The sequence below is a fragment of the Tachysurus vachellii genome, chromosome 10 (genome assembly GCF_030014155.1).
Source record: "Tachysurus vachellii isolate PV-2020 chromosome 10, HZAU_Pvac_v1, whole genome shotgun sequence".
Lineage (NCBI taxonomy): Eukaryota > Metazoa > Chordata > Actinopteri > Siluriformes > Bagridae > Tachysurus > Tachysurus vachellii.
The window spans coordinates 25,481,439-25,509,220 of NC_083469.1; the positions used below are offsets into that span (position 1 = coordinate 25,481,439).

At 41.5% G+C, this 27,782-nt stretch overlaps 1 protein-coding gene across 1 annotated transcript; it reads right to left on the reverse strand.

Annotated features, from left to right (window-relative positions):
• Window positions 1–27,755, reverse strand: si:dkey-288a3.2 (protein phosphatase 1 regulatory subunit 37). The gene is made up of 8 exons (XM_060878911.1): window positions 27,604–27,755; window positions 27,252–27,371; window positions 24,904–25,051; window positions 21,793–21,948; window positions 21,590–21,702; window positions 19,157–19,298; window positions 18,897–19,063; window positions 1–210 (listed from the first exon to the last, which is right to left on the reverse strand). The coding sequence occupies exons 1-8, from the start codon at window positions 27,724–27,726 to the stop codon at window positions 1–3; spliced, it is 1,179 nt and encodes a 392-aa protein (XP_060734894.1). The 5' UTR covers window positions 27,727–27,755.
• Window positions 27,756–27,782: the final 27 nt, after the last annotated feature.

Here is a 27,782-nt window from a genome sequence, read left to right on the forward strand (position 1 = left end):
TTATTCGCTTGCGAGTGTTCGTGCAGGGACTCGTGGAGCCGCACGTGGAACCGCACTGTTATCTTCCTCCTCGGTGTCGTCTTCGTCGTTGTCCTGCGTTAAAAGAGTAGCGGAGCGGCGGTCCGTCTCCGAGGCCGCCTCGGCGTTCGCCACACACAGATCACAGATCCTGCCCAGTAGATTCTTCTGGGTTTCAATCAGAAACTCGTCCTGCGAACAAGAACAAGAACAGCGTGAATATTTAACGCGACGCGGCTCAGTCGTAACGGTTTTTAGTTATTCATCAGTTTGACTTCAGGAGGGATTCATATGTGAAAGAACAAGGCTGTAAACACTGATATTGAATCTGGCAAAGAACAAAAGAAAGAAAGAAAAAGAAACACACACACACACACACACACACACACACACACATGGATACAGTAGTAGTAGTAGTAGGTGGGGAGCTGGCTGGCGGACAGCTCAGGCGACACACGCACACTTCCCTGCTCATAAATTATCACCGGGGATGACGAGGCCTTCGAAGCCACTGGTGTGTTTTTAGCGGTCGATCCCCACCGTGCCAACCTCCCGACCCCGGCGGAGCGGTGCCATGGCGATGCCCGCCGTGCCAGCCTGTTTTCAGCAGAGCAGTTAATAAAGAGATTGATTATCAGACTGTCAGGAAGTGACAGTTGGACAGGGGCCGCTCCCCGTGAGTGACAGAGGGCACGATCGGCTCGCTGCAGCAGCAGCGCCGCGCCACCCGCACAGTGCCAACGCGGGGAAGGAAACCCGCCGCGGGCACAGCCACCGCCTTCTGGAGCAGGAGATCCACGGCTGCAAAACACACCTCCGCTGCCAGAGTCAGAGTTCGGCTCTGCCATGCGCTCCCTTCCGCTTGGCTCGCATATCCACTTCTCGCATGTACACACACACACACACACACACACACACACACACACACCAAGCTCAGGCCTCGTCTCAGTCTCCAGGAGACTCATCAACATCTGGGCCAAAAGTTGCGCTGGCCCAAAACTTCCTTCCTTCAGAACTGCTGACTTTTTCTAGGTCACTTTTTTGGATTGGAGGTTTGTGACCTTCACACCTGCATAGAGATGACACTGTCCCGTGATTACAAAAATAAATAAATTTATTAATTAATCACCAATACTGAACGCTCGTCATCAACCCTGAAACCCCAGTCCCATCGTGTTCAAGTCTTTAAAACCTTTATGAAAAGATTCTACACAACGAAAAGAAATTTTCCGGCAGCCGAGAAACGACGTCTAGAAACTTTCTAAAACTCTTTAGCAATCAATCCTGCATGGAATTTACGGTCAAATTAAAATCGTTTATCAACACGTCGGAGGAAACCGTTGACATTCCTGCCATCTCGTTTCCCGTCACTGCCACTGAGGTGCCACACTGTTTATGGAACAAGATGTAAAGGTTACCTGCTGGTATAGTTTCGGTCATTAGCTAGTTGAGCGATCGCACGACTCGAACCACTTTAGCGAGGACCGTATTGCGTTACGTCTAAAACGCAAAGTTACAAATTACATATTACATTCGAATCAAACAGAAACTTAGAGAAAGCACGTAAAGAAACTTTCAGTCATTACACACTGGACTCTAAAGGCTTATTTACTCAAAGCTAACACAGATTGTTATTACAGTTGCTAGCTAACTGGAGAACATCAGGGTTTTTGTACCAGAGCAGGTTCAAACCAAATCTTCGAAAAATTCATGAAATCACACCAAAAAAAAAAAAAAATTCATTCATTCATTCATTCATCTTCTACCGCTTATCCGAACTACCTCAGGTCACGGGGGGCCTGTGCCTATCTCAGGCGTCATCAGGCATGAAGGCAGGATACACCCTGGACGGAGTGCCAACCCATCGCAGGGCACACACACACTCTGATTGACTCACGCACAAAAAAAAAAAAAAAAAAAAAAAAAATTATTAATTAAAAATTTTTTAACAATTCTGGAAAATGAATCATTTTAAAATTCATTCATGAATTTATTTATTCATTCGTTTATTTATTTTTTTCCAAATTATTTTGGATTATGGATCCATATTTTGGATTATTTTGGATTACTCCATAATCCAAAATAATTTCGTCCCTCAAACAATAAATGAATAAATAAATTCATGAATGAATTTTAAAATGATTCGTTTTACAGAATTTTTACTATTTTTTTAATTATTATTTTTTTATATTATTATAATTATTATTAAAAATGTGACATTTTTCAAAGATTTGGTAGGTGGCCATAGCAAAAAAAAAAATCTATAAAATTAAAAATGTGAGCTTAAAAATAATATTTTGATTTGCAATCCCTGAACTTTATTAAGCTAGATTATTTATTTATTTATTTGTTTGTTTGTTTGTTTGTTTGTTTGTTTGTTTGTTTTTCGGATGTAACTAGGCCAGAACTTTCACTAAAAACCTGTCAGTAATCCACTTTAAACCTATATTTCAGCCTGACCCCTGTGTTACAGACACATCACAGCTGGAAGTCACGAGCGTCACAGGTTCCGTATTAACAAAGGCTCGCGTCGAAGACGAGCGCAGGACGAAAAGATGTTTGGAACCGTCCTAATTAATGATTTAACACCTCTCAGGTACACGCACACAGTTAGACAGACACACTTTCGGCCCTGCTTTGTCTGTCCTCTCGGTTGAGATGCTGTCTGCGGCGTCACGGCAGCACGTTTGAAGTCGCGCTCGTCTGTCTCCCGTTGGCTGATTCTCTCCCCCCCCCTCCTTTTTTTTTTAATGAAACATAAGCTTTAATAGCGTCACCGGGAGATGCGGGTGATAAAAGGCGAGGCGGTGAGCTAGCGCGCCTGTTTCCTCACGAGCGCACTGTTCAAACAGTGCATTGTTCAAAGACAATGCATGCAAAAGACGCACAGACGGGGGCTGCTGGGTGGATGGAAGGAAAAGATGAACAGAGGGGAAGGGGTGTGTGTGTGTGTTGGGGGGGAGGTTGTAAGATGCACCCTGACTTCAGTCAGATCAAACCCTCTTGTAGGTAAAATATACAAAAAAAAAAATAAAAAATACAAAATTCCAGGGTCTTCATGATTTGACCGAAATGTTCACACAGCTGAGGAAACGTGTTCAGTGAGAACGAGACGTCGTCGAGGCTTTACGAATTTTCCAAAAGTTCCTTAAACTCTCACCCTAGCTCAAAAAGACCGCTTCACCACATCATCATCCGCTACATCTACAGTACAGCCATCAGAAACCTGTCACAAGATCTTCTCAGGGATCTAAAGGTCTACAGCGAACGTTCTTCATCCTGCACCAGAGCCACAGATGGACAAGAAGGTGGACTCTGTGCCATGAGATCCTTCTGGCATCGTTCCACTCGCAGGCTTTATTTATTTATTTTTTTCTTTGTCAGCCAGGCTGCTGAACAAATCGGGTTAAAAGCAGGTTCCTGCCGGTCACGAATTATAAAGTCATTAACAAGTACAAATAAGGCTTTGCGTTGAGGGGCAGCGAGAGCAGGACGACGCAAAGCACCGGGGGTTTCAGGGGTCTCAGAGCCGAACGAGCTTTTACACAAACACTCACAGGCCGCGCCAATCAAACACCACGACTCTGATTAACATGTGTGTGTGTGTGTGTGTGTGTGTGTGTACTGTACATATTTATTCCTGTACCAAATGGCACTTTTTTGGTATTAATGGTATTATTTAAGGTCTTAATTTCACAACAGCAGTGAAAAGAAGAGGAAGGAAAAGGAAAAAAAGGAAAAAGGAGTCGTTTAAGTTGCGCTGCTCCGGTCTTGGCAACTAAACTAGCTCATTTGTTAGCTCTGCATTCCCTCAGACAGCCTTATAAATGGAGGCACTATCCAATTATTACAGAGGCTAAAAGTAGAGCTGCGACTCGCCTGAGCAGAATCTATCACAGGAGTGTGTGTGTGTGTGTGTGTGTGTGTGTGTATGTATATATAATAAAGCAAAGTCCATATGTTATCTTAAGCCCTTTCTGTCTTTCTGATTTTTTTTTTCCCCTTCAATGTTTGTGCGTCACTCTCCAGGTGTGTAAAATGCATATGTGGATATCAATATCAGTGTGTAGGGATGCGTCCAGAGAGAAAAAAGATGTGAGTGTGTGTGAGACGTGAAAGGCTACTTTCAGAAACTTTCTGATAATTGGCTTCTTAAAACGGAGGCCTCATTTTTAACTGTGTCACTGTGGCTGGTGGATGACAATTAATCTGTTTTCCACTGTTTTCTTGGCATCTGTGCCAATTACTTTATATGCTAATATATGTAAATTACCGAACATTTCAGATGCCAGTAACAAGTAGGCCTACGCATGCGTCTCATTTTATTTATTCTTTACTTATTAGCTTTTTTTTTTTTTTTTTTTTTCGTTTTTATCCACGCTCAGATTATCATCAGTATGGATTCATCAAAAATCTGATTCAAAATTAGAAAACTGTTAGCGGTTAGATGCGAGGTCCGAAAATAAAAACGTGTATTTTTTTTTTTAAATGTGTATAAAACTTTTTGTTTATTATTAACAATACAGTCATTTAATAATAAAGGAAAAAAGCTGCAGTATAAAAAAAATGTTTTTTGGTCTGTTGAATTGTGTTGTGACTTTATTATTATTATTATTATTATTATTATTATTATCATTATTATTATTATTATTATTATTATTATTATTATTATTATTAGACATAAAAAAATCGACTGATCAAATGTTGCTTAAATAAAATGCACTTAAAACGTCCAGGATTTTCTACTCGCTAAATTAAAGAGCTGTAATTACCAGCAATTTATTTCCTCCTTCTGTCTCTTATACACACGTCGTGTTCCTCCATCCGTCTTCTTCCACGTACGTGTCAGAAAGCTACTCTGACTGTAGATGTCAGTGTTGTATGTGATATAAACAACTCCGAGGCCCAGACTCGGATCCTGAATCGTCTGAGACGCGACTCAGGAGAAAAAGAAAAATTTGTGTGGTCTTTTTCATATAGTAAATGTTTCTAGATTGATCTGTTTAATTGTTTGTTTTTTTTTTTTGTTCACTTTTAAGTTAATTGTCTTTAAGAATGAAAAGAAGTGTGCGTACAAATACAGCGAGGAAGTCTGAGTATACACCGAGTATACATCTGATCTGAGCTCAGGATCGTCAAATCTCTTTAGTCTTTAATCTTTAATCGTAACCTTAGAGCAGCTTAGAAGAAGAAGCAGATTAATCGAACAAACAAACAAACAAACAAACAAGCAAACAAACAAACAAAACTACTTGTTATGAAGCATGTCATGTTAGCAGAAAAAAAATATCGCAAATGAATCTTCAAGACTTTCCTGTGGTGGAAAAGCTACTGTTTTAAAGATTTATTTATTTATTTATTTATTTTTTATCGTTGTGACCAAAAATGTTTTCTTTAGCAAATTTAGCCTTAAATTGACAAAATCACAATCAAATGATTCTTCCTGGATTCAAACCAAATCCTACCACAGAGGTTCATGGAGGAACTTTTACTACAAAAACTAGCGAATAATTGTCCGAGGACACGAATCGACACCTTCTGACCAATCGGATTGGAGAATAAAGTATAAACTAAGCAGCTGTAGATGCAGAAAACAGAGAAAGAATAAAAAACCAAGGATAGAGACTTAAGCACTTCTGTACGTCGCTCTGGATAAAGGCGTCTGCCAAATGCTGTAAATGTAAAAAAACGTTCACGTGACAAAGGTAGATCTGACTCAGTCGAGCGGTTTCGTTTCATCACCGATTCTCATAATTAGCACATTAACATATCGTTAAAGACGACTGGAACGGGGAAAAAAAAAGATCTGATAACTGTTAGTAACGAGGACATTCGTAGAAAAGCGTGACACGCAAACATTGTGACATCGTGTCAAAATAAAGTTAGGAAATAAAGCGCGCCGTTCCTGAGATGTCGAACCTCGAATCGTTTTCCGTCTTCGACGCGGCGTACGACGATGTGCACTTAACGAGGTCCAGCCTCGTCTCTCTTTCACTCGTCTATTATCAATTTGCTTTCATCTGTGCATCGCACGCGGTGTGAAATTTCACGCCAGCACCAGTAATTAAGGTGAGCCCCGGCGCTTAAGAGAGCCGTGATTTGCAGCGATTATCAGGGACGAGTGCTGGAAAACGACCCCACCGTGACCTCTGGGGCGGACTCGAGTGCTGCTTTAATTGATCTCCACAGATTCGTATTGAAATATCACGGCAGAACCGAGAGGGTTTTGTTCCCTGAGCACGAGGGCAGACAGATTTGACGATTTTGCGGTGTAGTCGTGACCTGACGGCTTCTCGTGCTGCAGAAAAACCCAATTGTTTGTTCGGCCCCGTGCCTCGCGTTACACGAGCTCCGACATGAGTCTCAGACATTTAACGAATCTCAGGTGGGGAGATATTAGCTGGAGGAGAAGATGGCTGTAATTGTTTCACGGAGCAAGCGGAACATGACTGTTGGACAGAACGGGAACTACGGAGCCACACGTAGAGCTTAGAAAGGAAGTAAAAGCTTGGGACGCGCTGATATAGGAAAACAATCGATGTGAAGAAGCTGTTAATGTAGATGATTATTATTCTGTTCTGCTTCTTGTACCAGAAATATTGTGTTATGATGAAGTCATTTTATTTTATTGAGAGAAAAAAATAACCTTTTTTAAATGTAATTAATTAATTAATTAATTAATTTTTTCATTTTCTTATTTTTTATTTTATTTATTTATTATTATTTTTTTAAAGCATAAACTCTGGTATTGAAAACTTCCATAAAAAGGTTCTAAATATAAACAAATCTCATTATTATTATTATGATTATTATTATTATTATTATTATTATTATTATTATTATTATTATTAGGATTTAGGATTCATATATCTTCTGCCTGTGAATATGAATAAGCCGTTGCTATAGAAACGACAGCCTTTTAAAACGTGCGCCTTAAAATAAACTCGTGATCTCGATTGATTCTTAAAAAGAAAACGCAGCGCTGGATTATAAGGGAAATATGAATCTGAAATCATTTATATTTTGCAGCAAAAAAGAGGGAAAGAGAAAAGATTTGGGAAGCGATGAGCATCGGTGCAGTGTGAAGAAGGAAGGAGAGGAAGAGAAGGAAGAGCGCTGCTGATTTTAACGACTCATTTTAATGCACGCCGTGAAGATTAGGAGTCAGTGACGCTAAAGCACCATCTGTAAGCTGGATGTATGCAGATATACGCAGAGGTAACGCAGGTGGACGAGTAACCGTGAGGAGCTTTCAGTTAGAACATGAGCAATACTGAGAGAGGATCTCTGACTGAGGAGAACCGAAGGAATCTTTGATTTCAGTCGAGAGTTTAAAAAAAGAGCTCTGAAATTCTCCTGCTTGATTACGTCATACAGCAGAGCAGCTACTCCAGCCACCAGAGGAGCCACCCAAATCACCTGAGGACAGACAGACAGGGAGGGAGGGAGGGAGGGAGGGAGGAAAACAGACAGACAGATAGACAGACAGACAAACAGGGAGGGAGGGAGGACAACAGACAGACAGACAGACAGACAGACAGGAATGGAGGGAGGGAGGAAAACAGACAGACAGATAGACAGGGAGGGCGGGAGGGAGGGAGGACAACAGATAGACAGGGAGGGAGGGAGGGAGGGAGGGAGGGAGGAAAACAGACAGACAGATAGACAGACAGACAGACAGACAGGGAGGGAGGGAGGGAGGAAAACAGACAGACAGATAGACAGACAGGGAGAGGGGGAAACAGACAGATAGACAGACAGGGAGGGAGGAAAACAGACAGATAGACAGACAGACAGACAGGGAGGGAGGTCAACAGACAGATAGACAGACAGACAGACAGACAGGGAGGAAAACAGACAGACAGATAGACAGACAGACAGACAGGGAGGGGGGAAACAGACAGATAGACAGACAGACAGGGAGGGAGGGAGGACAACAGACAGATAGACAGGGAGGGAGGAAAACAGATAGACAGACAGACAGGGAGGGAGGAAAACAGACAGACAGATAGACAGACAGACAGACAGACAGACAGACAGACAGACAGACAGAGAGGGAGGAAAACAGATAGACAGACAGGGAGGGAGGAAAACAGACTGACAGACAGACAGAGAGGGAGGAAAACAGACAGACAGGCAGACAGACAGACAGACCGACAGGGAGGGAGGGAGGGAGGAAAACAGACAGACAGATAGACAGACAGACAGACAGGGAGGGGGGAAACAGACAGATAGACAGACAGACAGGGAGGGAGGGAGGGAGGGAGGGAGGGAGGGAGGACAACAGACAGATAGACAGACAGACAGATAGGGAGGAAAACAGATAGACAGACAGACAGGGAGGGAGGAAAACAGACAGACAGATAGACAGACAGACAGACAGACAGACAGACAGAGAGGGAGGAAAACAGATAGACAGACAGGGAGGGAGGAAAACAGACTGACAGACAGACAGAGAGGGAGGAAAACAGACAGACAGGCAGACAGACAGACAGACCGACAGGGAGGGAGGGAGGGAGGAAAACAGACAGACAGACAGACAGACCGACATGGAGGGAGGAAAACAGACAGACTGACAGACAGGAAGGGAGGAAGACAGACAGACAGACAGAACGACAGACAGGGAGGGAGGAAAACAGACAGACAGACAGACAAACAGACAGGGAGGAGGAAATCAGATAGACAGACTGACAGGGAGGAAGGAAAAAAAATAGACAGACAGAGAAGGAGGAAAACAGACAGACATGGAGAGTGGGGCAGATAGACAGAATGCCAGGCAAAGAGACAGTCAGACAGACAGAGAGAAGAGAGACAGACAGAAAAGCAGAAACATAGGCAGGGCGAGACAGATAGAGAGGAAAACAGAGTGACAGACAGAGAGAGAGAGAGAAAGAGACAGACAGGTAGAGAGGAAAACAGACAGACAGAGAGAAGAAAGACAACGATTACGTACGTTCTGTATACAGTATTTAAATGAAATGATGGAAAGCGACAACAACCAAATCGTTCAGGGAATAAAACAAACTTCCTGTCATCATTTATATGATGAAAAATTTCAAACAAAACAATCGAGACTAAACTCTGGAAGTGAATTAGGAATAAATACAAGCTCTACATTTTTAACAAGTTTTGCAACTTTTGGTGTAAAAAAACCCTCAAAAAACAGCCATTTACTCAAGAAACTAATAAAGTGTTGTCATAATGTTAAATATAGCAGTGTGTAGTCTGTTGTGACAGGGTGTGATTTAGGGCTTGATGTGACACCTGAATTTCACATCCATCTCTCTCTCTCTCTCTCTCTCTCTCTCTCTCTCTGTGAACTTTGAGAGCAAATCAGAGTCTTTATATTTATGCGCTCAGTCTAATACATGATAAAACACGTGTAAAACTCGATACGGTTACGTTTTGCAAATGTAAACCGACACGTACTTAAGGGGTCTCTAGTACAAATGAGAAGTTTGCACTTCCTGGTTTGTCGATAACGTGACACACATGCCGAGGCTTTGTGTTGATGGAACTATAAAGGGGGAAAACGATGACGTATCGATCCCATTCCAAAAAAAAAAAAAAAATTATAATAATAAATTGTGATTGTCGTAGTTCAGGACTTCAGGACACTTCAGGACTTCTTGTTACTGAAAAATTAATCACACCACCAGATCGTTGATTATTTGCCACATTGCGCTTTATTCCTCACATAAACCATGTCTAGAATTAGAGAGAATATAAAACAATTATCAGGAATCGTAAATCCAATAAGCTTGTAATACAAACCTCAAGGAATAAAGTAACTAATAAACCAGCGGTTTGGTCGGCGGTCCGTGCTCTGTTCAGTAAATAAGCACATATTCTATCCTTAATAGCCACAAAATATGTTCAAGTCACTTCTATAAGTCCTGGTGAACGAACTCGGTTAATATGCACTTGGCTGGATTTACATAAATGAGAACATAATCAGGTTCTAGACATTTAGTCCAACTTAACCATGCAAATAAAACCCTACAAGAGGACCCCAGAGCCTGGTATAACGTTGGTATTTAAAATCCTCGTCCTTTTGGCAGAATTTAAACTCTTTCCCTTCTCAGTTCAAAGCCGTGACAAATTTTACAGCTAAGCAAAGCGCAATATTTTGCTTGGATGTATCCACACTCGTGCTGATGAGGTCTTTATTGCGAGTGTTTATCCTGTAAAAAGACACCGAGTTAAGGAACTCTTCAGGTATTCATTTGAATAGAGCGTGCTGAACGAGGGTTTCTCTAATTGATCCCTGGGGAAACTGAGACGTCGAGGCCCGACAAACATGTTTTCCCCAATTACGGACACTCGTACTAGTCTGTTAAATCGAGGCCAAGCAGGCATACGTGCGACGAAGCATCCGCCAAGGCTTCTTCCTTTTTCATATGCGGTAGATCAAACCTGGGAACGTAATCATCTGCACAATTTACTTAAATCTTAAAACACAGCTAATGTGTTTATCCTTCCACAAGACACACAAGACCTTTTCTTTCAAAATTTTCTCATGTTGCTTTTTTTTATAAACATGACGTACATTTAAGTAAATCTTTAAAATTACTTTTTCAGGTGATTTTTACCCCAGTTTTCTCTCAGTGAACTAATTTGATGATCTCCTAGCCGGGATTCCTACGTTTGCCTAACCACGCTCTGATCGACAGGGGAAAGAGTAACGGTATCCCTGATTATGCTATAGGGCAAATGGCAAACACAAAAATCAACATTAGCAGGTTTTGTACGCTAATGTAGGAAATGTAGCTCAGTTTTTTATTTTTACCAAATAAGTTATTTATTTAGTTATAATGTCCCGGTCAATCGGTCAAATCGTGTAAATTTTTTCATGAAACTATTCCTTTATCTTTCTTTCACACTCCAGAATAAAAGGAACGGTGTGTATAGCGTAAGAAAGAGAAAGTGCTGCACTCTGTAGGACATGGCACGTGGTGAAGCGATGATGGAGCGATGGACAGCGAGGGACTGATTACCACCGGGGCGTCTCACCTGCTAGCCCGTCATCATCTCAGCCCAACGCCAAACAGGTGCCATCCACGAGGACTGAATGGCACAGAGCCGTAGTGTTGGCCTCCAGCGCCAGCCAGTGCTGCCACAGTGCCCAGCTCGGCTCACGAGTAAGAGGGCCAGAGGTCAAACCCATGCCTCCTCGCTCAATCTGAACCGAGAGTTCTGGCGAGCCAACTAATGATGGATGCCCAATCCAGCTCCCCTCTGGCCTGGCGTTGGGACACGGGCGCTTGAACAGCTGGCCTGCTTCTGCCCGCCTGGACGTGACAACCTTGGCACTTTATTAGTGGTGCCCGCCATGCCAGCTGATCCTCTCACAGGGTCCCTGTCACGCTGATGTCTTCATCGCTAAGCAGAGCAGACGCCCGCTCCTGGCAGCCGCTGGAGGTGACAACAAATCCAATTATCTCCCCTCCATGGTGCCCAGGCAGCCTGGGCCGGTGTGACAGGGACGGGGACAAGCAGTGCCCTACTACCTACCCCAGCCAATCCCCTCTACAGATACCCTCTGTGGTCACGCTAATACACCAATGGTCTGCCAATTCAGTCAGTTGGGACAGCGGAACAAATACAGGACTCCTGAGATCCATGCCAGCGATGAGAAACAGAGGGCGAAAGCGAGAGAGTGCAACGGAGGGAAAAAAAAAATCTTTTCAAAGTCACACCGAAAATGTGTCAACTGAAAGGTGATGGTGTTAATTCATAGCAGCTCTGTTCTTCTCAGCCATTGTTTAGGACTGTGAACCCAGCGAGCTTGCTAGCGACACCGGATGCTCACGTGAGAAACGGCAACGGGAGAGAAAGAAATGATCTCGATTTAACTTCTCTCTCTCTCTCTCTCTCTCTCTCTCTCTCTCTCTATGATTGATCTGTTCTATTGTCATGATCGAAAAGAAGTTAGATAGAAAAAATAAGAAGTTAGCTGGAGACACGGTGAGCAGGGTGCGGGGTTACACTTCAGTCAGGGTGTTTTTGCTAACAGACAAAACAATTTCACGCAGACGTGTTAAACGTACACAACACATGGTATTGTTGTGAAACTCTCTAAATTCAGACACAACAAAACGCAAGCCTCGGAGCTTCGTGAACATGTTGATCGTTGCTTTTCATCTGTGCATTAAAAAATAAAAAAGTAAAGATAGCGAAGAGATTTTATGGATGCAATTAACATTGATATATTTTTCAGTTATTCATCCTGATGTTTCTCTGTCACTTAATGTCACATTTTACCACAGTGCTGTTGAACTGACGGAACGAATCCAATCTGAATCATTTTCTATTTTCTAACAGCAGCTCTGAAAGTAGTGATGCTGCGAATGTATGAATCAATACATACCTTCTCGTTTCTATAGTAACAGTAAATTATTCAAATCGGACTCTTTTCCCTAGATTTATAAAAAAGACTTAAGTTGACTAGGAGGAATTTAATGATCATATAACATAATAATTAACATAATCGTCGATAATAACCACTGATCCTGATCTTCATCATCGTCCTCGTCATCATCCATCAAAATCATAGAAGATTTTTAGATCATTTATCAGTCACTTTGGAAAGAAAGCCGACGCCGTCCGATGCCTTCTTTCTCAAACACGCGAGATAAGTCTATAAGTTCTCGACATAATTAATGCTCAAGCAAGAAGCTCTCAAAGTTCCTCTCAAAGATGAGATCCTCCCTCACTCAGATGCCGAGATGGGCATCGCGTCACTCGCACGCACTTAATAAAGCATCCATATTCAAAAAGGGGGGATGAGGTGCTTCTGCAAGCGCGGATATTTGAAAGGGAAAGGAAGGTTCTCGCTGGATGAAGCCCCCGATAAAAAAGCAGTGACTTGAGGGCTTCATGATATTCAGATGAGCCTCAGTGCGGCTGACTGGTGACTCGAGGCGCTTGAGCGTAGAGTTGGAGGACATGCCCAAAGGGAAATGCAAAAACTCTGATGGACCGACTCATCCGACGGGCTGAGGAGACGGAGAGGAAGATGACTCTCCGTCATATCAAAAGATGAGCCGTGAGAGTATTTCAGGAAGTGCTGAAGTAAAAATACTCCTTTTCTCTTATGTGAGATGATACGCATTTAACCATCTGCTTAGACAAAACTTTAAAGGACTGTAAATACATTCTTAATGATTTTTAAATGAGAATTATTTCCATTATCAATGATCTATATCTTAAGCGGTTTATTATAATTCCTGTCATCTTATTGGTTCAGATCTCCGACACACACTTTGAAGGATACGGCCTGTCGTTCACATGCGGTTTGTCTTTCTGACTTTCTTTTCCATATGCTTCCTAGCCTCTTTCCATCACCATCAAATCAAGAAGAAGAAGAAGAAAAAGCAACCTCCTTCCTGCGAAACTGTAGGTCACACCTCTGACTGCACCGATGGGGGTAAAGTAGAGCGATTAAAATGACAGGGAGACAGATCGAGTGTGACACATCAAAGAGCCCCGAAAAAGCTGAAAAACCGAGCAGCGCAACCTCGCCTCATCCCCCTCTACAGCAGGGGGGAAAGAGAGAGAGAGGAAGAGAGAGAAACAAAGCCGACAAGCATGCACCGCATGGTCAACACGAGCACCCAGAGACCCCCACACGCTCCCGACGGCGCAAACACCCGACCCAAACACTACACGGCCAATGATTACACTATACACACTCGCGCACTCTGAGGGGCTAATTAATGCTTTAATATGCAAATGAGCGCCACAGTAAATTACACAGCTGGCAAATATGCCTGTTTTGCCCCTGAAAATAAACCAGGAACTGAGCAAGACTGTTTGGATCGAGGGTGCAAAGAGAAAAAGAGACACAGAGAGTTAGAGAGAGAGAGAGAGAGAGAGAGAGAGAGAGATTTCTTCTAAAGTTTGTAGGACAATTTCAGAGCAAAAAGATTTGTCGGATTTTTAACCTTAAACGTTCCACAGACATCAAACTGCATCAGTTATATATCCTTTTCAGTCACATAAATCGTTCTATTGCTTTTCATCTCGCAGACGACTCGATCGCGCGGACGTTTCTGTCTGCGTCGACAGAGATTTGCAGACAAAAACTTCGAGAGAAATACGACACCGAACAAAGCATCGGGTGAATTAGGAGGCGATGAAGGTGCACGAGGAAAGACGGTAGAAATGCGTATAGCTTCTTTAAAGTAGAATGAGCTGACGTCTTATAAGACTGCGACTCATCACGCCGTTAGATACTCTTAAAGAAAAATGAATACATTCTGGAGGGTTTGGTGTCTCAGGGCCTTGCACATCTGGGGTTGAGGGTTCGATTTCCGTCTCCGCCCTGAGTTCGTAGAGTTTGCATGTTCTCCCTGTGCTTTAAGGGTTTCCTCAGGGTTCTTCGATTTCCTCCCCTAGTCCAGTGATTTCTCCCTGTCATGGGTTAGTTCCTGTCCCAGACTCCTCCCTCACCTTGTGCCCTAAATCCCCCAGAAATCAGTTCCTTACCCTGATCTTGTCATTACCCTGTTTTCATCATACCTGTTTCCTTATTTGTAGCCTCCTGAGACTTTTGCGTTCCAGTCTCCCATTGGTTGATTTTGGATGGTCGTCGTAGTAACGTTGAATAGAAATTCCTCACAAGGTTAGAAATTTTAAGACCTTAGACCTCACCTCATGATCGAAGAATTTGTTTACAGTGTGCCAGCAGTATATTATATTACTTTCTACTCTACTCGCTTTCTACTCACTTAGAACCTCATTTGTAATCACACCATCGTTTAAAAAAAAAACTGTCTTCCTTTGATTTGCATTAGCTGTATTGAACGATTGAACGATCGAGCTGCATTTTACTTGCATTGAACGAAACTAATGTGATCAGTGCTAACGTTGCTGAAATCTGTCGTGCAGTTGCGCGTATTTTTATGTTGTTTTTTTGTGCGCTATGTATTTGTGCGCATGCGTATAAGTGTGTATTAAATTGAGTGTGTTTGTGTATGTTTAATATGCTTAAGTGTGCTCTGCGTAAGTGTGTGTGTTTGTGTGTGTGTGTGTGTGCGTGTGTGTGAGAGAGAAAGAGAGAGAGAGAGCGAGTGTAACGTGCGTAATCTATTCCATAAATATTGGCTCCCTATAATAGAATAGAAGAAAATCACGGTATAAAATAAATCTACAGTTTCTTTCTTTTTTTCTGATGTGGTATTATGTGGCACTATTATTTTATTATTTTAAATAAATCAAATTTAAATAAAAGCTAAATACCATCGCCATGCCATTAAAACAGGAGAGAAAAAATTTTACAGGCCCGAATTTGAGCAGACCCGAACCACGCTTGCCTCTGCCAAGAGATTACGAGTTGCGAACAGGTTGATCCTTCAGTATAACGACACAGGAATAAGAACAAGATGCAAAATAAAGTCAGGAGAAGGAGAAGAAGTGGTTAAAGCTTTTTGGGGGATGACACAAAGAAGATAGAATGCTCAAGAAATCCACATACAAACGGATTGAATTCTATCCAGATGTTACAGGGTGTTCTGGGGTGCCAATACTTTTGACATGAGCGTGTGTTTTAAGTGAAGAAGGATTTAAAAAGCATGCTGTTATTTTGTGCTCGAAATAAAGCTACACAGCACAGTGCATTTTAAGGAAGAATAGATAGAAGGGTTGCAATAATTTTAGAGTCAATTGATTGGCCCTGGAGGTATGTGGGGTCTCTCTCTCTCTCTCTCTCTCTCTCTCTCTCTCTCTCTCTCTCACACACACACTTTTAGTATGCTCACTCACCTCCCTCCATCAGAGATTCAGACACCATGACCATCCTGACACTCACCCCTCCACCCCACCCTGACGTCCCTGAGCATCTCCGAGCTCCAAACACCTCGTCTCATCCTCTCATCCTCTCATCCTCCCATCATCTTCCTCAAAGCCAGCTTCCTCTCCATGTGCTCTTAAAGACTCTTCTCACGCTAACAGCAGCAATTACGATACGTCTTTAAGAGCTCGGAACCCACATCAGGTTCTCACTGCCCACCTCTATACTAAAGCTCCAGTCTCTCACACACAAACACACACACACACACACTCTCATACACACACACACACTCCCTAAACTCTCACAGGACATACCCGGAGCCCGAAGACGATCCTGACGATCATGTCAACACAAACAAGAAAACCAGAATCAACTACCTTGCTACAGCCACTCATAGCTTGTCCTTGGAATCCTGCATTTCATAAAACTCCCTCTATGAATATTTTAGACGGGTAAATAATTAATAATTCACGCCAACAAGGGGCCGACGATCAAATGAAGCCGAGCGTCGACACGCATGCCAAATCAGACGCCGTAAACAAAGACCAGAGGACCGAGTTTTTTTTGTTTGTTTGTTTGTTTCCTCTCCGCGCCACCTTCCTCTCTTTTTAAACATGCGCATCCCAAATTGCGTCACACACACATTCGCATACACACACACACACGTTTTTATCTCATACACATTCCATTTGAAAGATGAAAAAAGAAATAAATTCACTTTTCTCAGGCCAGAGGGAATTCCGCAAGACTGAATGTCTGAAACGCTCGATCTGATCGCCCGCTGATTTCTCATGATAAGATTTACTTCATACAAGTGTCACTTGTTCTGCTGTGTTGTGCCCTGACCTAGACAAATCCCAGCAGTGCATACACACACACACACACAAGTAAAACATGCCTACTCAAAATAGCTTAGAAAAAAATATTGTAGTGGAATTACACAGTCTTCTTCTTCTTCTTCTTCTTCTTCTTCAGTCATGTTGTCTGTCCTTCCACTATTTCTGCTCTAGAGCTAACATGCTAATGTAGCTAATATGATACCTATCACAAAAAAATTCCTTTTGAGAACAGTTTCTATTTTGGTCAACATTCATTTCCGGTTTTTAATACAAGTCACAAGGAACGTTTACGCAGTTCATTATTATTAATTATATGCGATCAGTCATATAATTAAATATAATCTCACAATATTTATTGCCATATCACCTTCTTATCATTCTTGTTCCTTGTTTATTTAATTTTACTTTTAAATTCCGTTTTGTTTATTCTATTTTGTTCCGTCTTTTTTATTCTCTTCCTGTTCTATTTTAATTCCAGTTGACTCTATTTTCATAAACTGAAAATAGAAACAAATCGAATTGATCTTGAACAAACAAAAGCATTGAGTTCTTCCTTCACTTGCTAGAACGTATCTAGGAGTTTTGTTTTTATTGTGACGTAAGTAGTTACGTTGCTACGACAAAACTACGGTAACCAGGAAACGTGGCTATGCGATTTACTACATAATTTGGTTAGCTATATTGGGCGGCCATCTTGGAAAAACAGAACAAATTTTTTTATCAAATACGGCACATCAATATGACTCAAATATCAAATAATAAACAATACAGTTATGATATCAGACCTAAAGTGACAAATATTACTAAAATCAACAAGAGTAATGTTTATAAAAAAGAAAAATACCTCTCTCTCTAAATATATATATATATATATATATATATATATATATATATATATATATAATTTTTTTTCTTTCTCACCAAACTTCTTCTGTAATCCATCATTTTAAAAACGATCATAATATACCGTTGTGTTTCAACAGCGTTTAAACGAGGCACCTTTCTAAATGACAGATGCTCCATCTTTATGAAATATTATAAAGCACAACTGATTGACAGGGAAGGAACTCAGCAAAAAAAAAAAAAAAAACACATCAGAAAATCAAAAATAAAACCGTTCCGTTTCCAGACGAGAGGGAAGGCTTTGGAGTGTGTTTTAAAGTGAGCGTTACTTTCCTTGGAGAATTTAATTAATGCTTTAATATGCAAATAAGTTAGAGGAGATAAAATCATGACAAACAGATGGCAACTGAGCTTAATTATTTTTTCCCCTAATCGAGCTGGGGTGTGCATTAAAGCCGGCGCTTCGTGTGTTTTTTTTTTTTAAACAGAGGCTAGGTGGAGAAAGGAAAGGGAGGGTGGGGTTGGCAGGAGGATTTCACGTTACTGTTCTACTGTGAATATCGAAGCTGTAAGTTTTGGGCTTTAAACTTTCTCATCCTGAAACAAGTGCAAATAATCGCAAGGTTTTGAAGAAACAAGCTGCAAAACGTTTTAAACTCAACAGATTGTCAACATTAGAATTATCGTGTTATTGTTATCAGTCTTTAGCATCGCGGCTAGATTTAACCTATTGGCTGCTGTACACAAGCTACTAGCTAGTTATACTTAGCTACTTCTAGCTAGTTTAAAGCCAAAAACACAAGTTACTAGCTAGTTATACTTAGCTACATCTAGCTAGTTTATAGCCAAAAACACAAGCTACTAGCTAGTTATACTTAGCTACATCTAGCTAGTTTAAAGCTAAAAACACAAGCTACTAGCTAGTTCTACATAGCTACTTCTAGCTAGTCCTATCACGTCGACATTTAGCGGAAACTAACCAGACAGCAAGAGACAGTCTGAACAGACCAACTTCCTGTTGACCTTGAACGAGCTACGAGTAAAGACTTCAGATCTTTTTCATTCAAGTAATATTAATGTTTGAATTTCTTGCTATTGTTTTAAATGGAGTTTTTTTTTTTTTTTTTAGCACGTTCATCGGTGGAGTTGGTCAAGCTGCCATGTGCAGGACAAAGCATGAGAACAGAATTTTTCCTACTAAATATTTAACTGAAGTCAATGTATTAAATATGATGTTCTAATATATTAAGGCAACGGGCTCAAGTGTCTTCTGATCACAGCATAATATTTCACGAGCACTTCGTTTGTGTATTAACTCGAGTCTTCGGTTTATTACCTTGTGGCTACACCTTATACTATGTATGAGAATAACATAATAAAAATAACGTGACATTTTTCCTCACCTTCTCCTCTTTGGGGTTTTGATCCAGGTCTAAATGAACCAGAGTGCAGTTGAGCTTCAGAGCCAGAGCGAAAGCCATCAGGCCTCCAGTGAGGACGTGATTCCACCTCACATCCAGAGTCTGGAGGAACCGAGACTCCGCCAGGAACTCGGCCAACACCACGGCACCTGAAACGAGCACCGAATGGCAAACAGCGAGAACTGAAATTAAAACCTGAGGCGTTCACGATAACAGGAAGTAGGAAAGTGGACGATTTGTACCTTCACATGTTATCCGCACCGAAGCCAGGTTGAGTCGTAAGATAGAACGGTTACAGATGAGCGCCTCCTTCAGAGCGTGCAGCCCTTTGTCCTCTATATCGTTAGAGCTTAGGTCTAACGTTTCCAGCGTTCTCAACAAAGGCTAGGAGACGAATTAAAGCCATTAAAGTCACATTAAAGCAGAACAAAATTACATTTAGCGGATTTACACCGTTTTCTTTAATTGACCCAAATGTAGTCGATTAGATAAAACGTTTTGTTTATAACGGCGTAATTTAGTTAACCAGTAATCTTAAAAATGTATAATAGTTAACAGATGTGGTGTAGGGAATAATGGGAATAATGGGGATACAACAGCATCCGACAAATTAGCACTAAACTCCCTAAACACATCACAAATATTTGTTGGATTTGCTCTTAACTGCGAAAAAACTAGCCGAGTGACCACAACACCCTAATTAGCGCCCTGTATCATCATGTCTATTTTTGTCCGTGTTTGATTAAAGCCGTGGTATAAAACACGTCCGACGTCATCGAGGACATTTCCCCCGTACATAACGGGATTCCGTAAACGTCACGGCCGAAGAACATGATTTAATTAACGTCTATGACAGGATCCAGGCTCCATCGTCTGACCGACTAACCCATTTATCGCTTGTGCTCTCGCCTTCTTTTAAAGGAGCCCCGGAATAAAGAAAAGCAAAAAAAAAAAAAAAAGAAAGAGAGAGGTTAATAACAGCCCTTCCTGTGTCATATTCGACACGACCAGCCATTGCACTAATTATATTCATTATGGTCGCATGGATGTCTACTTATCCTTCTTAATGACACAGCACATGGAAAAGCCCACTAAACACATATCTATTATTTAATCAAACTGTTCTTATTTAGTGCAGGCGAAATGGAACGAACCAGCTTTATTTTTGGCCTGGATGGATTCGCGGCGAACACGCCAGCGGCCGAGAGGAGACAAAAGCGGCCCTTTAATTTGTACCCTTTTGATTCGGATCGCCATTCAAATGACAAAAAGGTACAGTTTATTCTGACAATCAGAGCCACTAAAGGGGAATAGATATTATTAAGGATTACACATAAGCCATCCAGCGAGGAAAAGATAGACGCTTTCTTTTTTGTTCCCCGGTTCTTTTTTTGCCGTCCTGTCAAACTCTATCGGTGCCAAAAGAATACAGGAGCTGTCACGAAGACGTTTAAGAACTTTCTCTATTTAGAAAGAAAAGATTCGTGACGAAGCCGAACCTATTAAAGTTGCTGACAACAACCGTGCAGAAGACTAAACTAATTATGCGCAGACATGGTGCAGCTCGAGGAACAATCTTTACTGGTCACAGTGTTGAAACAAATATCAGCCGAAGCAAATGATTGTTGGATCATCCATGTTATGGCATAATAAGCATGACAAGGAGGCTTGTTTTATCGAATTTAGAACAAAAGGAAGGAAGGAACAAAATAAGTGAACACAAACAAACAAATAAATAAAGTATAGGTATTTTAACAATTTCCCAGTTCTCAAATTCTAGAACGTACCAATTTCCCATTTTGTTTAATTTTCCGATTTCCAAAATTCCCAGTTTCTGTAATTTCCCAATCTGCATAGTTTCCCATTTCCCCAATTCCCAATTTGTATAGTTTTCCATTTTCCTAATCCTAATCTCTATAGTTTTCCATTTTCCCAATTCCCAGTTTATATAGTTTTCCAATTTTCTAATTCCTAAATGGGGGGACATGGTGGCTTAGTGGTTAGCACGTTCGCCTCACACCTCCAGGGTTGGGGGTTCGATTCCCACCTCCGCCTTGTGTGTGTGGAGTTTGCATGTTCTCCCCGTGCCTCGGGGGTTTCCTCCGGGTACTCCGGTTTCCTCCCCCGGTCCAAAGACATGCATGGTAGGTTGATTGGCATCTCTGGAAAATTGTCCGTAGTGTGTGATTGTGTGAGTGAATGAGAGTGTGTGTGTGCCTTGTGATGGGTTGGCACTCCGTCCAGGGTGTATCCTGCCTTGATGCCCGATGAAGCCTGAGATAGGCACAGGCTCCCCGTGACCCGAGGTAGTTCGGATAAGTGGTAGAAAATGAATGAATGAATGAATGAATGAATAATTCCTAAATGTCAGCAATTACAATAACTTAGCAATTTTCTATAATTTTCTAATTTCACTGCTTTATAAAGTGGTCCATCTGTCTGGTCTATCCCTAGTAAATCAAACCCACAGTTGTTATTTTCTAGTATTTAAAAGAGCTGGGTTTACACTGTGATTTCCTTTCATTTCATTTCTTTTCTTTTTTTCTTTTTTTTTAGTCTTTGCATTTGTCTGGAAAATTGGGGCATAATGTATTAACATATTACGCACTTCATCAGACTAATTGGCAAACGTTGCTGCATAAAAGCGTTCTTAATGAACTCGCAGTTCAACTCACCAGAACACTTCCTAGATGAGTCATGCCGCGGTGAGTAATCTGGTTGTTATGCAGCACTAATGTTCTTAAACCAGACTTCTGAACTCTCAGCCCATCACAGAGCTCCTCCAGACCTGCAGCACGAGAAAGGAAAATGTTTCGGGGATCTCCGTGTAACAGAATCGGGCATGTCAGAGCAGACTGGAACAAGGAAACGGCTTTACCTGAGTCTGATATGGCGTTATTGCTCAGGTTGAGGGTTCGGAGAGTGCGGTTGTGTTTGAGAAGCTCTCCTAACTGCATGGAGTCGTTGAAGCTGTTCAGCTCGTTGTCACACAGGTAGAGTTCCTGCAGAGCGATGTTCTTCTTTAGAGAGCAAACTCCAAAGAACAAAAGGGGAAATCATTTTAACACGTGTAGTCGGGTAGCCGCTAGGACATTCTCCTGTCAAATAATGCTAAAAGGAGGAGCTTTAATTATTAGGATGTGAGTAGGTAGGAAAAAAATTAATACAGATTCTGGAAAAAAAACAAAACAGGTGGACATTCAGAATAAAACTTCATTTTGTGTCCTTACAGAAGGGGACAGTTTTTTTTTTTTTTTTTTTTTTTTTTATGGGGCTTTTTGTCCGCAGCCTCACACAGTCCTGCTGTTCGGATCAATGCGCCAGATCCGATCAGACCCTTTTGGTCGCATGCCGAATGCCAACATGGCCATCACACACAGCAGGAAGTGAATAGTGGGATCGTTGGATTGATCGGACAGACTCCACCGTGCGAGCTAGCAAGTCCCTTAATCAGGGACGCGCCCAATCGATGGCGATGATCAGCAGCTGGGCATTGTAGCGAGAAGCACAGGGGGCACCGGCATCGCACCAAAATATCAAACAGATCCAGGCTTTGCTTAGAGAAACGAAGCAGGATGTGCCGCTCAAGTCCTCCCGCTCATTTAAGGTCCTCTCACACTGCTCTCGCTAATGGAGCATGTCCAGAGCAGCTCTCGCTCTTCTCCGCTGAGACATTACTGCGATCAAACAGATGCAACTCGGCTCGATGTGGACATTAAGCCAAAGGGACAAGGGCTTGACAAGTGTACATGCGATAAAAGCTTAAGAAAGTGTTAATGGGAAAGTGACAAGTTAATAGAACTGGACTGCTTCAGATTCTCATCGTCTTCTTCTGAACGTCTTTAAAAAAAACTTACTTTTCTCACGTTCATCTGAACACCAGAACATCACCATTCCCAGGACTTAATATTCGCCTGCTTGAAAGTTAGCGTCCCCCCGGTTCCCTCGAGAAATTAAAAAAAAGTGTTTTATATTTTTTATACAACAATTTACCAATAATGTTAACGCTTACTCTCACCTCCTACTGTTTTTTTGTCTGTTGAGGTTAATAATACAAAAAATCTTGGTCATGTGACTGAAAAGAAAAAAATCTATAAAATATCCACAGTGGGTTGTGATGATGTGTCTCCAGAGCACTCAGTAGTCAGGGTCTGAATCTGAGTCTCTCTCATTGCTGTGTTTTAAATAAAAGCAGAACGGCACGGAGGACGTGTAAATAAAGGAGAAATTTCAGACTGGATAACTAGCCATGCCTTCTCGCACCTAACAACGCTTCCGTTAGCCACAGCCAAGTATTACATTCTTAAAGGAGCTAGTATTACTGTTACAGTGGCCGCTCACGGCGAGCTGGCCGCAGAGGCTCTCGCACGGATCGGTGCAACAGCGTGTAAACTGACAGGCAGAAGATTAGGACATCTAATCCTGGCCGAGTCTGACTGTTAGGGTCACAGGGCCAAAATCTGCCACTCCTCTCGCTGTTCTTCTTCATCTGTTCATGCTGGCCAGGGCCGTGTACATACAACACACAAACACACTCTCTCTCACACACACACACACACACACACACCTAATTCCAGACCTATTACCTAGCCAGCAGGGGCAGGAATACACAATAGAGAGTCAGAGGCCATTATTTTAACACTTATGATTCAATTTCATTTAACCCTATGTTTAGGAAAATAATGTATTTAAATTTCAATGCAATATTCATGAGAAATTATGAATGAATGTAAATAATGTTAAAAACCTCACCCATAATATGTAATAGTTCTAATTGTGTGTAATATACAGTACGTTCCAAACCCTGCTTTTAAATATCGTGCCATTTACAGGCTTCGTTTAAAAGTGGGGTTATGAAGCACAGCGTTTTTAACCGGAGTTATAAAGTAGAGTCAGTGTAAGTTTTTACTCTGGGTTATAAAGTAGAGTCAGTGTGAGTTTTTACTCTGGGTTATAAAGTAGAGTCAGTGTGAGTTTTTACTCTGGGTTATAAAGTAGAGTCAGTGTGAGTTTTAACTCTGGGTTATAAAGTAGAGTCAGTGTGAGTTTTAACTCTGGGCTATAAAGTAGAGGCAGCACAGCGTTTTTAACCGGAGTTATAAAGTAGAGTCAGTGTGAGTTTGAACTCTGGGCTATAAAGTAGAGGCAGCACAGCGTTTTTAACCGGAGTTATAAAGTAGAGTCAGTGTAAGTTTTTACTCTGGGTTATAAAGTAGAGTCAGTGTAAGTTTTTACTCTGGGTTATAAAGTAGAGTCAGTGTGAGTTTTTACTCTGGGTTATAAAGTAGAGTCAGTGTAAGTTTTTACTCTGGGTTATAAAGTAGAGTCAGTGTGAGTTTTTACTCTGGGTTATAAAGTAGAGTCAGTGTGAGTTTTTACTCTGGGTTATAAAGTAGAGTCAGTGTGAGTTTTTACTCTGGGTTATAAAGTAGAGTCAGTGTGAGTTTTAACTCTGGGTTATAAAGTAGAGTCAGTGTGAGTTTTAACTCTGGGCTATAAAGTAGAGTCAGTGTGAGTTTTTACTCTGGGTTATAAAGTAGAGTCAGTGTGAGTTTTTACTCTGGGCTATAAAGTACAGTCAGTGTGAGTTTTAACTCTGTGTTATAAAGTAGAGGCAGCACAGCGTTTTTAACCAGAGTTATAAAGTAGAGTCAGTGTGAGTTTTTACTCTGGGTTATAAAGTAGAGGCAGCACAGCTTTTTAACCAGAGTTATAAAGTAGAGTCAGTGTGAGTTTTTACTCAGGATTATAAAGTAGAGTCAGTGTGTGCGTTTTTACTCGGGGTTATAAAGTAGAGTCAGTGTGAGTTTTAACTCTGGGTTATAAAGTAGAGTCAGTGTGAGTTTTTACTCAGGGTTATAGTAGCAAGCTAACAGAAACTAGCTTGTTTCTCAGACGTTCCATGGATAAAACAGTTCATGGAGACTTTTCACAAGGTGTGTGAGTGTGTGAGTGAGTGTGTGAGCGAGTGTGTGTAGCACAAGTATACCGAGTGTGAAGAGTGGCCTTCCACTCAGTCGGGTGTTTTCAAGGTGCAGTTCTGTTAGTCTGCTGCTAAGGAGAGCTCTCGACAAGGCCTGTGCAGGATAATCCTGGATGGGAATGTTACAGGCATCCAACCTCCACAAGGTTTTGCTCTAAAGAGGTAGAAAAAGTGAAAACAACAGAGAGAGAGAGAGAAAGAAACCTCAGTCATCTGCCTTTGCTGGGGCAAGGTGTCGGTTTCTTTTCCCCTTTTCATCCGAAGCGTCAAACATCCCATGACAGGAGGACGCCGCAGATCCTACGGCCATCGTTATTCTCCATCCCCTAGTCCGCATCTTCAAAAGTGTCCAGATTCCCCTCCCTCCACCCCATCCCTTTCTTTTGTTGTCGACGGATACGTGATTGATCTCCTATAATACCGCCTAAGAGCACGCCTTTGGTTTGACCGTCGACGTCCACGAGAACCACGAGGGCGTAACTCGCCTGTCTTTCATCTAGAGACGCCGCTAATTGAACATAATATCGCCGTGAACTAAAGTGAAGTGTAATGATAGCCATTAAAATCAAAGTGTGAACACAGCAATATCCCGCCGTGCGAATATTTTCGTCTCTGATGCATGATAATTCATTACTTCCCCTGCGCTCGGAATACAAATCAGATCAGAGGATCGAAGGCGAGAGAGCAGAAAAGGCGTTGAAAAGTGGCTCGCTGCCTTCTGACTTATAAATCAATGCAAAGACAAAATTACACGTCATATTTTTCATTAAAACTGTGTTAAATATTTATATATTAAAAATAGATTAAGTAGAGGAGGTCTGCAATGTTACATGAGGGGGAAAAAAAAGACCAGGGCCTTGTGGGAAATCAGACATTCCCAGTACTGCTGTTCCCAAACTGGAGCTCTGGAAGTGTACATCATTTTCTTCAATTAATAATACTTATATATTTATACTTATATATATACTTATAATAATACTTATCATTTTCTTCACTTAATAATACTTAATACTTAATAATAGATAAATAAATAAATAAATAAATAAATAAATGCTATTTAATTAATTAATACTATTATTATATTATAATATTTGTATTAATTAATATTATAATATTATAAGTATTTTGGTTGGCATGGTGGCTTAGTGGTTAGCACGTTTGCCTCACACCTCCAGGGTTGGGGGTTCGATTCCCGCCTCCACCTTGTGTGTGTGGAGTTTGCATGTTCTCCCCGTGCCTCGGGGGTTTCCTCCGGGTACTCCGGTTTCCTCCCCCGGTCCAAAGACATGCATGGTAGGTTGATTGGCATCTCTGGAAAAATGTCCGTAGCGTGTGATTGTGTGAGTGAATGAGAGTGTGTGTGTGCCCTGCGATGGGTTGGCACTCCGTCCAGGGTGTATCCTGCCTTGATGCCTGATGACGCCTGAGATAGGCACAGGCTCCTCGTGACCAGAGGTAGTTCGGATAAGCGGTAGAAAATGAAAGAATGAATGAATTATAAGTATTTTATAACTATAAAATAATAACTATAAATTAATACTGTTCGAATCCGAACATCTTTACATCCCGTGTCATGAACAAAATTCGTATCTATGAATATGCAGTTTGGAAACGTTCCAACATCCTCGTGCCTTCCTAATTAGCTTAAAATTGCTAAGACATTAAGCTAACACCGAGCGAGTAAATGAGCTTGCATTTTGGGACAGGTTTAAATCACATAAAGTAAACAACAACAACTAGTAAACAACTTTAGCGTAACACCTACGATTTTGTTCCTCGTAAATTGTTAGCTAGGTCAGCCCACAGGATGGCCCACAGGGCTAGTTAGCCAGCCGTAGCTCGCTAACTGAAAGTGATTTTATTTTGCAAACTAAATCTGAATAATTGTCAGACCTTGGAATCAAATTGTAATTGTTGAGCTCAAAGCAATGACACTTTACTGTGATGTTCAGTAGATTTTATGAAGTCATAAGGCTTAGCAGGACAGCTAGTGAATGTAGCTTTCTGTGTTGTTTCCTCAACATCGTCCTAACATTATATAAACAAGTCTCGATTGTTTGCTTCAAATTTGTGGTGGGAAAAGCTTTCAGCACCAAAAGTATTGGCACCATTATTGGTAAATATGGCTTTTAAAAGAATATGGGTTCCAGCCCTATCTTCTGACATGGTTCTGAATGTTGTGGCCAGAAAAGCTCACGAAAGCTATCAGACGCTGTGCTGAAGGGACACAGAACAACACAGAACGTAGCAGCTGGGAACTTTTGTTTTGTCCACTTTTCTGGCCACAGAACAGATGCTGAATGACCAGCACGGTATTCGATATCATCTGAAATCCAGATGTGTCATTTGCGTACCTGTTTGAGTAAACGTGAGAGGGCCTGCCATCCCGAGACTCCCATACTCTTGTTACAGGAGACATCCAGATGTGTGGCTGATTCATAGTACGAAATCATATCCATGAGTGACGAGGCTCCCTACGGAAAGAAGGATAATGCCTGAGATATTTCTCATATACCTCAGCAATTAATCTAAGGCTCTTCTAGATCCATCTAAAAATGTGCAAATCTCCGTACATCTCCATACGCGCCCTTAATTTGTTACCACTCGTGCTACTATAACACCTTCTGACCAATCAGAATCAAGAATTCTTGATCAACACCTTTATGGTTTATGATAACATACCAAACATCAACAGAGTAAACTTACATTTTCCTCGAGATCCGCCCCCTGCAGGTTGATCAGATTAAAGCGGACAGATTTCAGAATCTCCTCCAGAGACTCGCACGAGCGGTAATCCAAACGAACACCTAGGGGAGGAAATTTCAACATAACAATAATCAGGAAATAAACCAACCAAACAGCCAGTTTCTTGCTGCAGGAGTCCA